The sequence below is a fragment of the Acipenser ruthenus genome, chromosome 8 (assembly GCF_902713425.1).
Source record: "Acipenser ruthenus chromosome 8, fAciRut3.2 maternal haplotype, whole genome shotgun sequence".
NCBI classification, from domain to species: Eukaryota; Metazoa; Chordata; class Actinopteri; order Acipenseriformes; family Acipenseridae; genus Acipenser; species Acipenser ruthenus.
Window position 1 is genome coordinate 2,908,849 of NC_081196.1, and position 12,632 is coordinate 2,921,480.

Here is a 12,632-nt window from a genome sequence, read left to right on the forward strand (position 1 = left end):
AGGTAGTTTTCGAACAGCATGTTCCCTTCCATAGACATGTGGAGGAGGCTGTGTGGTCCAGTGGTTAAAGAAAAGGGCTTGTAACCAGAAGGTCCCCGGTTCAAATCCCGGCTCAGCCACTGACTCATTGTGTGACCCTGAGCAAGTCACTTAACCTCCTTGTGCTCCGTCTTTCGGGTGAGACGTAGTTGTAAGTGACTCTGCAGCTGATGCATAGTTCACACACCCGAGTCTCTGTATGTCGCCTTGGATAAAGGCGGCTGCTAAATAAACAAATAATAATAATAATAATAATAATAATAATAATAATAATAATAATAACAACAAGCAACATCTTGTACTTGGAATTGACCACTAGAGGGAGCTCTTATGTCAATACTTCTGTTAGCTTAACAACATTACATGAAATGTGGTTAAACGAACGAGACTTCACTGAAGCATCAGGCTGTCCTTCATGCTAGAGGCTACTGGTGGATTGTGTGCCACATGCAAACCTCTTCAAATATTTCACACACGCATTTAAAAAAAAGAATTACCAAGAGTTTTTTCCCGCTCTTCTCTTCTTTCTTTGGCTAACCGCATCCTGTCATCTGTTTTTAAAAATCCTTCTAAAGCTGAAAAAGAAAATGATAAAACAAAAAAATACATGTGGGCGAACATCTCAGCAGAAACTGTGTAAGCATTGAACCACTAACAATAAAACAAACACATTGAAACAAAAACAAAGGGAAGTTTATCAATAAAAATATCCAGTGTCATTGTCCGTCCTCTGGAAAAAAGTAACCGTTTCTTAAAACAAGACTATGACTTCCCATGATGGTTGCACCATAATGTACAGCATCTGTAATGTACAGCTTTGGGCAGAAGTGTTGCATCGCCCTATAGATTTAACAATTTTTGCTCCATAAGGTCGAATGAAACCTGCTGAATGTTACGTTAACATATTGAATTACACACTAGTTTTCCCATATACTTAATGAAAAACTGACACAGAAAAATGTGACATTTCGAAATCTAACATGAAATACTGTACTACTATTATGGCTTCTCTTAGATTTCTGCGATATCATTTTGTAGTTTCTTGGATTATCTGATGTTAAATAAAAGACTGAAATTTTGTTCATATAGTTGTTTTATTTTTATTATGTCCCAATCCGAAGATTCTAGGGCATGCAACACTTTTGGCCACAGCTGTATATATAACTTCTAGTCTCTGTTAATGTGCTGTGTTGGGGAGGTTTAATTGAATAGCTGTGTTAAACAGGGAAAGAAGGACGGGTCACACAGTGGCACAGTCATTGTCGATTGAACCTCTCTCATAGCAGCTTTCCCTTGCTGGTCATGCCCTCCCTGTCACTGGGAATGCCTTCATGTTGTGCCATCACTGAACGAGACAAAGTGGGATTCGCCAGGGCCAGGCTGCCTGGTCTGAGATTACCAACAGACAGTAACATGCAACCCAGAGGGCTCTCAGCTGCCAACAATGTCTCAATCACAAGCAGATTCACTCTGACAATGAGACTTGTGCATGTGTTTATTATGCACCATACACTGTGTAATAACCTGTATATTCCACTTTCCCTTGTTAATCTGTGTTGAAAATTCCCCTTCATTTAATTATTTATATAAGTGCAGGAGACATGCATGATTAAATAAAACAAACATGTTAAATACGTTACAGCACCGTTTCTGGAGCTTAATAAATTAAGCAAGCATGTCAGTTAAATACACCCAATACCCAGGGTGAGCACAGAAAATCAGAACCATCAGTGACATCACCACGGCCGTCATCCACTGTATGTAAAGAAGTCTGACATACAGACAGACGCCTACAAAGTTCTGACCTGAAGATGTTCACAAGGTTTATATATCAGTTCCTTTTGTTGATTTAATAGAAAAAAAAGAAAGAGCAAACCAAACCAACAGTGCAAAGCTTGCAAGCAAATCAAAGCCAAAATCTCCAACCAGATCCCTTTGGTTTTAAGAAGGCAGTTTGCTGGAACGCACTTGGTTTATCAGCAGGGCTGCTGCTGCTGCTGCTGCTGGTGCTGCCGTTGGCAGGTAGACGCACCGGGGAGGCATGGCCGTTCATCTGGAGCTTTCTCTCCTCTACTCTGGGTTGCACCATCACTTCTGCAGCAAGGAAAAGAAAGAAGAAGAGGTAGGTGGAAATCCAGACACAAGCTCTGCATTTTTGTTTGACACAAAGACTTTGTTTCTGAAACACGGAACCCCTGGCAGACTGCAAGCCATTGGCATGCATGAGCTCCAGGGTCAGAAAGAGATGCAAAAGTAACTCCAGTTATAGACCTGCACTCTGCATATCCAGCACCAGGACTGTCTGTCTGTCTGTCTGTCTGTCTGCTGAAGATGCTGGGAAGCTCTAGTGGCGGCTCAAAGTCCCAAAGCATCTTTGCATGGATTCGGCGCTTTGCAAGACTCAAACGAACACAAATACATGTTAGAGATAAAAAAATCACACAGCAACACAGAAAATATATCATGCAGCTAGCTGTTTGTTAAATTAAGCTGTCTCTATTGAAAATGTTACTGTATGTTTACCCAAGCCATGGATTCCAAAGCATCTCACAATGCAATCCCTGTTGACTCGCAGCAGACTGACTTAAACAAGTAAATCACTGCTTAGGGGCTGACGTTGCAATGTTTAAAAGCAAAACTTCACCCTCTTAAATCCCTTTGAAAGTATTATATAAGAACCTTAATTAAACTCAGAATGAGAGGAGGCCATTGGGTCCATATAAACTCATCCAGTAGCTGACCGATACCAGACCCTCAGTCAACAACACAGAGTACATTTCTGTTTTCTGTAAAATATAGGTTGAACCAAAACAGTTGTTGAATAAACCAACCAAACCCTATATTCAGTGCCTGTCACACATTTTCAACAACACCATCTCATATAACTAAATTCCTTGCAAAAAAAAGAAAAATCCTTAATAAATCCACCAGACCTGGTTTCAATGAACCAACAGCATTTGTTAATTAAAATAAAATCTATTTCCGCTTCTCCCTTGCCCTTTAGATATGAAGTGTTTGTTATTAGTTTGCACAGCAAATCCTGGGTTCATCCCCAGCTAATCCACAGAATGCCACCGGATACTGCTCCCTCTCTCCCTGCCAGTTTCAGTGTGGAAGATGCTGCTTAGCTGTAGGATTTCAAGCACAGAGAAAGGGTTTAAATGACTCTGGATTGAGCAGCAGTGATAATCCAGAGAACATTTAGCAGCACAAGATTATATCAGACTGTAGTGGATTTCTACTAAATGAGACGAGGGGGGCGCTGTGGGTTCGACAAGCAGAGATGTTCATTTCCGTTGAAACTTTACGATTAAACACGTTAAAACTATTAAGAATCTCTGCAACCAATCAGAAAAACTTGCCATTATAAAGTGCATGTGCTGTGCAGTGCAGTGTGATCAATAAACTTCATCTGATTTTCAATTGGAGGCGAGCAATTTGTTGCTTTTGTATACAAATGTATTAATGAAGGCACAGAGTATCTATATAGAAATGTACAATTCCTTCATACCTAGACAGTTAAAGTTTACTAAGTTTCACCACAGTGGGAGGAGCGGTTCTATTAGACATTTGGAGAACTCTAAAGTCATATTTATGGTTACCCATGGAGTAGCAATTTGAGCCATTGCAGGTCAATGGTGCATTACCTATACAACAGGTGTGCGGGGTATCAAATTAAACTCACTCTAAAAGCTGGAATAGTTCAAACGGAGATGCAGCTGAGGTCTTAAATTATGCCTTGACAAGTGTGCCAGACATACCTCTACTGTATCCCCGGCGGAGGGGATATGCACCCGCAACAGGAGAGAAGAAAAAAATTCACAAAGCAGTAAAGCTCAATGCAACTGAAAACAAAGAGCAGAGATTACACGCCACTGTAAAATGACCCATTGGCCTGCATCTCCCCCACCCTCCAAACACATTCTCCACTCATTATGAAGAGCTGAAGCCAATCCATTTGACTACATTACTCTAAGTGATGGTACTGCATCACCACAATGTGATTAAACTGGTTCAGCAGCATGCATCGTCTAGAATATCGATGTGAGAGAGATTGCATGTTTCACATTCTAGTTTTAAATTAGATTTTGTGCTTGTTTAAAGACAGTCCCAGTTGTTGTTTTTTTTTGCAGTAGCAGCAGCAGGCATGTGTTTTGAAAGGCGGTGAGCAGTGCAGTTATTGGAATGCTAGAAACACACACTCATCCTCAGGCTTGATGCGGCACACTCTGAGCTTCACTGACAACAGGAGAGACTTTCATTTTCCCTTTATTGTGGGCTGTGTGTTCTCTCACCCCGAGGAAATAAACTCCAGACATGTGTCACGTGCACATCAAGGACTGGAGCAGTTATTAGAGTCTGGTTCGGCTGCATTCCTCGCATACAGCCAGTGAAGTGCAGTCACACCCAAATCAACTCGGGCAAACAATACTGGCAGATATTACTTCTTACCAGCCCCTCTGCGCACAGTCTGGATGAAAGTCATCCACTGCTCCTGGTATTCAGTTATCTTACCCTCTGGTTAAATCTGCTGGTTAGGTTGTTCTCCACACACCCACCAGATGATTTTAAATCAACCTGGCTGCCAAACTCTTCAGTTCTACTCATCTGTGCACATCAAAGAATGTCTCACTGACTCCAGTTACAAGAAGAAGAAGAGCAGAATCATATACCAGTACGATACTGGGTATGCAGTCTCCAAACCTAGTGTCCAGTGCTACATGTAATGCAACTGTAATATTAAAATACTGTTCTCCTGAAACCTCACGCCTACATCTTGCAGCAAAAATGCTGCAAACCGAAATTTATCATGGGATTGTGATACTACTCTGCAAACTAAAAACATCTCAAACAGTAAAACAGTCTCTTCAAAACACTTATATTTAAACCAGGGGTGTCCACTCCAGGTATAACAGGTAGAATGAGATCGTGAACGACGGCAGGGTCTGGGTGGAGGTTTAATCGGTTCAATTAAACAATTTAGAACAGGGTTGGAACAAAGACCAGGAGTGGGAGGGACAGCTTTGGTCACCCTTGATTTAAATGTCTTTTTTTTTCTGCCATACTGACATGCTACGGTCAACTCAGAGATTCTCACGACTTCAGCAGCCTGATGCAGAATAACTTTAAGAGTCTCAACCTTAGGTAAACAGGGCTATGCAGCGCACAGCTGGCCAATGAATAGCTATTGTTAAAGGAATACCATTACACATAGACACGCTACCCACTGATTACAATGCCATTTCATTACTTAAAAGAAACTTGAACTTAGATGTGTGTTGACACGCTTCATGTTTAAAACCAAACCGAGGTCCCAACCTTATCTTAGTATAAAATATCCTGCGAGGTCAAGATTTCAAATGAAACCAGCCAGCACACCGGACTGCACTACAGTACAGCACATGCACACGATCAGGATAATGAAGTCGGCTGTGCAGAGGTACAATTCAACCTGACAAGAGGACAGATTCTTTGTGATTGAAAACTCCCTGCCTGCAAGGAGTAATCTCAGCAGCTGAAGAAGAGTGCGGCCGAGGTGCAGGAACAAAAACCTGCTTTATATAAAAGACAGAAGAGCTGTGTGCAAATATCCCATAGGCGGGAAGATGCGTCGAGACACTATGTATCTCAAGGCAAGGACAATCCATGCGTATATTTAATCCGTTCATAAGCCCATTTCTCATAGTGTTTCAGTGTTTGATGGATTCGGAGGTGCTTTGCCAATATCCTCTGGGTTTTCTCAATTATTTTGGTAAATGCAACACTGACACATGGACCGCGAGACAAACAGTCAAACACCCTCCTTGAGATTATAACATATTTGATAACTCGTGCTCAAGAAAGCCCTGAGCAAGTTTCATCACAATTGTACAAGTGGGTTACTAGATGTTTGCAAAACTGAAGAAGTGTAACACATGCAAGCATGCTCAGCTCCACTGTATCACCCGACAGGGGATAAGAAAAGAGACTACGTTCTGTATGATCACATCAACGACAGGGGATAAAAAAAGAGACTACGTTCTGTATGATCACATCAAAGACAGGGGATAAGAAAAGAGACTACGTTCTGTATGATCACATCAACGACAGGGGATAAGAAAAGAGACTACGTTCTGTATGATCACATCAACGACAGGGGATAAGAAAAGAGACTACGTTCTGTATGATCACATCAACGACAGAGGATAAGAAAAGAGACTACGTTCTGTATGATCACATCAACGACAGGGGATAAGAAAAGAGACTACGTTCTGTATGATCACATCAACGACAGGGGATAAGAGACTACGTTCTGTATGATCACATCAACGATAGGGGATAAGAAAAGAGACTACGTTCTGTATGATCACATCAATGACAGAGGATAAGAAAAGAGACTACGTTCTGTATGATCACATCAATGACAGTCTTGCCCTGTCCACACAGTACTGACCTGCTTTCACATTCCTCTTCTCAGGCAAAAGCCTGCCTCTGACTATCCCTGACTGGATATACAACAAAGCAGAGCTTTCACCATATATCATTTTCAACACCACACACTTAAATCTCCGGAGAAACTTTCAAAGGGGATACAAATGTAACCCTTCAAAATTTGTTTCTTGTACTGTAGGGTACATGCAGGGTTAGATTCCAATTCCAATCCTAATTCCCTTTTAATCAATTCAGATTCTAATTCCAAGTCCTGCACAGGAATTCCTTTGATGGGATTGGAATTGGGAATTGATTTTAAAAAGGAAATAACCCCAACCCTGGGTACTCCTAATAAAGGTGATATTGCTATAAAATCAACAAAGCTAGATCTTTTTATTCTGTGCAGTTGCTCTCAGAGGATACCAACTTATCTTTTTGTCATTCAGTTTGGTTTTCAGACACAAACCACATCAACTATCTCTTTAAACATTCAGCAGTATTGAGAAGCAGCATGTTGCAAAAACTGCAGCAGCTTGATTAAAGAACAAGGTTCATGTTTATCTCGTTAAACATTTACAAACCAATAATCTTTACCAGGGAGAGGTCTCCACTCCCTTTAATCAAATATACTGCAAATCAAATGCAAATAGTTCTGTTACTATAAAACAGAAGGCAAACTATTAAATATATTGGCCAAAAATGCCAAGCAAACCTCTTCTACTAGCTATATTCTAAACCACGAGAGTGGCTTCATTAAACAAACTGTGAAGCACTTAGCAAGGTTCAGCAAGATAATTTCCTACTCGTCATTATCAAATGAATAATTTATTCATTCGACACTCACTTCAAGAGGAGCCCAGAACACACTACAGATCAATGCGAGACCGGAACTCAGAACACTTCAGATCAATGTGAGACCGGAACTCAGAACACTTCAGATCAATGTGAGACCGGAACCCAGAACGCACTTCAGATCAATGTGAGACTAGAACTCAGAACGCACTTCAGATCAATGTGAGACCGGAACTCAGAACGCACTTCAGATCAATGTGAGACCGGAACTCAGAACGCACTTCAGATCAATGTGAGACCGGAACTCAGAACGCACTTCGGATCAATGTGAGACCAGAACTACCGCTAGAGTACTTTATAACATCCAGATCACAATTTACTGCTGAAATGCAGTTCAGGAGAGAGTCTCTGGTTGTGTTACAGGGGCAAGAGAAACCCTTTTTCAGCTGTTTTTTTTTTAAATTTTATTTTATGTATTAATTATTCTTAACACTTAATGAAATGTATCAAATGCACCATTCCTGCAATCAAGTTTTTCCACGCTAAACAGCCTCTTAAAACACATCCTTCTCCTGTGCGACTCGCAGTCTCTTCTACACAATCACACCATCACCTAGGCTAGGGATGCACACTCTTCAGATGGGTGGGGAGGTAAACATGCATTGCAAAGTACTGCATTTATTACAGAATTCATCTGGCAAGCTGGAAACAGATGGATCAGATCGATCAGCACTCAGTGAAAATGTCCAGCAAATCAAGGCAGCGTGTTAATAAATCTTCTGTAGTATTGCATTATGTTCTCCTGATTAAATCACATTTCAGCACATTTTAAAAATGCCAAATGCACAGAAAGGCTTCCCACAGCTTTACTTACATCTACAAAATGCCAAGAAGGGTAGTGGGAGCTACAATTGCACTACTCCCCCTCCTGTGCAATACATATACCAGTATGCACACATCACTACCTGGATATTTCTACCATGCTATCTGAAAAAGGCAGAAGCCTTCAGTTTACCAATTGTTTTATATATATATATATATATATATATATATATATATATATGAAACAAAAAGTAATTGTTTTAATTGTTCCCCTGCCCCTTTGCCAAATACACATTTATTCCATATACTGTAACTAGAAGGAATGCTTTAAAAAGTGTGCAAAAGAACAGAATCTGCATACTGTAAATGTGCATGCTTACTGTTCCTGGTATATTTAAATTCAAAGTGTGGCTGATCATTAAAAGAAGCTTCTCTGTTTTCTCGTTATTTTAGACAGGTATTTGGTCACTCGTTATGTAGCACTGAAGTGGATAATGACCCCAACCGGTAAACCAGAACATCTCTTGTGAGAATCTCTGAGATAGATCAGGGGGGATGACGTCACACAGTACCAAGTTCAGTGCTGCTGCTGTTATCACCAATCGACAGCCTGGCCTTTTATCCCGCTTTACTGCACAAATAATTAATGTTGACAATCAGCAATAAAACAGCTCTTGAAATGCCGACCCTCATTACGCGGGGTAAAAGTCAATAGGTTTTAGTAAACAAAATATGAAATTCATATTGGTTCAGAAATTGTTTGGCCCCCGTTGGCACTTGATCTCATTTTGTGCAAGGTACTGAAAATGAATGCTTCTTTCACGGTATATACCGACACTGACTGATAACAGGCTCTGCAGGCAATTCCTCCGATTCTAGGAAGCGCCGACAGGACAACCTCCACTACAAGACGGATCATTTCAGTGACATTCTCCTGCTCAAACTTTAATACATAAAGTCAAATGATGTTCAACTGAAAATTAAATTTCAACACAAACCTGAGCAGCGAGTGTCACCATTGATTCCTACTCAAAACTTGACTGAATGATTATGTTAATTCCCTAAACGTTTAAACTATTATTTAAGATACACACAACATGTATGTGTAAAGACCTTACACTGACTGCCCAAGTCTTACTGTAAAAACTGCACATGTTTGACAATGGAAAACTAAGCGCGTCCTTGTGGTGTACAGCAACTTGCCCATATCCTCCTGTACCAATAAAGACTATTCTTAAAAAAAGAACTACACAAATGTATATTAGATTCATTTCTGTTCACATCTCCATACATACAATATTCACACACCATTCAAGCTACACTGTACAACTGCACACAAAGATACAACTTCAAAAGGGTTCCTTCCAAGTAGAAGCCTACACTATAAAATGTGCTCGTTTATCAAATTTAAACGTGTTACATTTAAAAGGCAAACAAACACGGCTTTGAGATGAAGTCCGTGCTTCCTATTTTTCTGCAAATATCTTTATTATATTATGTGAAGTACTGCATGGCTTGCATGCAGTACTTCACATATCCTGCTTACTAAAACAAAACAACAAAATCCAACTGATTCAATTCATTCAGAAGAAGAAAAAAATCATATTAATGCAAGCATACGTAGTGCGGATTTTGTATTTCTATTAGCTTATCTGTGTATTATGTGTCGTTCGCAATAACAATAATATTAATCCGTAAGCTTCCTTTCCATTTCCAAAACCTAAAGAAAATCCGACGACGTCTCACTCGGCTGCGCGGCTGTCCAGTCTCCTTTAAATTTTAATATTTAAAATCCACCGCACACCTGAATGCTGATGATGGAATTCCACTGCGACCACCTTGACAGCTATCCTTCTGCGATTCTTATTTAATGGCTACTGTAGGTTACTGAGCAGAGACAATCAAACCTGGGCATTCTCCAGTCTGTCCACCATCGCCCACTAAACAGACCAACAGCGTCTGCGACCACTGTTCCCAGTTTAGACCGACTTGCTTAATTAGAGCCTTACCTGGTCTGCTTTCCCCAGCTGTTTCTATTGCGCATTCCGCCATCTTCCTGCTCCTGTGTATAGTCCCCTTCTCTATGTGCACACGCGCAATGTCTCCTCCAGCTGCCGCACAATTTACCCAAAATTTAAACCTTAGTGAGATGCCTCGCTCCCGTCTTCATCATCATCATCATCATCAAAACCAGCAATATCAAAACAGCGCAGGCAATGTGAATGGAAACAAACAAAAAAAAACCTTTCACTGCCTGACCCTCACTCAGCATAAAAGCTCACAGGCTGCGGACTGCTAGCGCAGTTCTGTGGGGAGTACTAGAGGTAGTTTAAGGTGGATTATAATAATAGAGGCGATAGACGATACGCATCAGATTTCAGCAGTCGTGTATCATGCGTTTATTATTATTATTATTATTATTATTATTATTATTATTATTATTATTATTATTTTAAAACGGGATTGTGCTATTTAGTAGATAAACTTAACTTAAATTTTGGCAAATTAAAAAGATATTTTGTGACGCTGGTGTCTGTGTGAATTTTGAAGAAAAAAAAACAGCGGAATACATTAAACGCATTTGTGAAATTGAGTGAACATGTCTATATGTCTATCTATTGATGTTATAAAATTAAACGTTTTGACGATGAGTGACCCAAAATGTATTCCAAAACATGTAATAAGTAATACATATTTAACTAAATAGACCCCCATGCATTTCCATTCTTATGTTGTTGTTGTTTTAATTTAATTTAATTTTAATCTGTATTCATATATTAACTGGGAACATACTATGTCGTAGGGGGTTTCTGTCTGAGGGCAAAAAAAGTGTTAAAAGTATTTTATTTTTTATCTGGCCGATTGATGACTGCTATTTTATAATGTCCTGCTGTGATGAATAGGCAGGATCACAATGCAGAGCGTGCCACTAATTGAGAGGCACTGGTAACCAGCGTTCTGCCTCAGTTGTATTGAGAACACATTGTTTTAACACGCGTTTGAGCAGCTGTAATTACCCTGCATGTAGCTGCAAGGAGTAAACACACCACTGAAAACATTCAAACAAATAGCCTGAAGGACAAGGAGCTCCTTCTGACACTCCTCTGATCTCAAAGCAGTCACACATATGATCAGTGGTGACTACGTGTTGCGTGCAGCAGCAGCGGTGGACTTGCTTGTATGATAATAATCCGAGGCTGTTAAATCAGTCTGGGCAGAATCGAGTTTAACCTTTACCAGTACTGAACTGGAATGGAGTCTCATTTAAACCTGGGTCACCGATAGGGTCCTATGCATTCTTTGGAGGCGAGTTCTTTATGAATACAGCCCAAGGTAATCCAGTGTATGCCCTGCGTGTATCCTTTCACATATGTACACTTATTGATAATTATTAATATTTGTTATTTTGCTGATGCGGATATCCTTGTACATTTTCTGTTCCTTCTGGCATGCAGTACCACAGCGCCACCTATTGCCTGAAATGTATTGTGCTGCTCTGTTATAATAAAATGTAAGACCGCTATTGCCCTTTCCCCACAAAACAGATCGGCGTCTAGAGCACCAAACCCCTCTACACACGGGCAAAAAGGGCACCAAGTTCCTTCAACTCAATATCTTGAGCTTATTGTGCATTAGAGATAGAGGGCTGATAGAAATAGCATACCCCCTTGACCACAATCTGTTTTTTTGTTTTGTTTTGTTCAATGGAAATGCTAAATAGCATACTTCCCAGTCACTGGATGTTCTGGGAAACAGTAAAAGAGAAAGTAAGATCACATTGAATTAGCATCCTTTATGGCAGGTCAGCTGCAGATTCCCCCAGAAGGAACTACAAAACCTTCAGTGTACCTCACGACGCTATTTGTATAAACACACTAAGTAAAATAAAATGCAGAATTTCATTTAGCCTAAAGCCACTGCTTTTTCCATTAAGTAGAAGAGTGCGTGCGTGGTTATATAAGCTTTGTAATCTCTTTATACCAGCAGTACTGCTGTGGAATAACAGAGCACAGACCTGGGTAGAACACAGTGCATCCCAATTCAATGTAGCACCAGTGAGAGGCCCTGCTGGAATAACAGAGCGCAGACCTGGGTAGAACACAGTGCATCCCAATTCAATGCTGCACCAGTGAGAGGCCCTGCTGGAATAACAGAGCACAGACCTGGGTGGAACACAGTGCATCCCAATTCAATGTAGCACCAGTGAGAGGCCCTGCTGGAATAACAGAGCGCAGACCTGGGTGGAACACAGTGCATCCCAATTCAATGTAGCACCAGTGAGAGGCCCTGCTGGAATAACAGAGCACAGACCTGGGTGGAACACAGTGCATCCCAATTCAATGAGGCACCAGTGACAGAAATAAAATAAATGAAAGTGGGGAACAAATGACCCCGCACCCCAGTCATGCTGCACTTGTCTGAATGCCTGCGATGGAGGCTCCTAATCGCCCAGGCTTGTTCTCTTGAGCTGTGTTGCTGTTTTAAGAAAGAAACGGAAATCACAGCTCACTCCCCACATGAAAGAAATGCTTTTCACAGGTGGCAGGGCAAGTGCTGATATCTTTTCT

General features: G+C 40.7%; 1 protein-coding gene across 12 annotated transcripts in view; it reads right to left on the reverse strand.

Annotated features, from left to right (window-relative positions):
• Positions 1-10,375, reverse strand: part of LOC117405718 (MAP7 domain-containing protein 2-like) — a 35,735-nt gene extending 25,360 nt beyond the window's left edge. For 6 of the 12 annotated variants that reach the window (XM_059028051.1, XM_059028049.1, XM_059028047.1 and 3 more), the window contains exons 1-3: positions 10,074-10,375; positions 2,008-2,133; positions 537-614 (exon numbers count right to left, since the gene is read on the reverse strand). In XM_059028051.1, the coding sequence (XP_058884034.1) occupies positions 537-614; positions 2,008-2,133; positions 10,074-10,116 (247 nt within the window). In that variant the 5' untranslated portion in view covers positions 10,117-10,375. Of the gene's footprint in view, positions 1-536; positions 615-2,007; positions 2,134-9,868; positions 10,029-10,073 lie in introns of those variants that run through there. The other 6 variants (XM_059028054.1, XM_059028052.1, XM_059028046.1 and 3 more) reach the window with 4 other exon arrangements.
• Between the last annotated feature and the right edge of the window lie 2,257 nt (positions 10,376-12,632).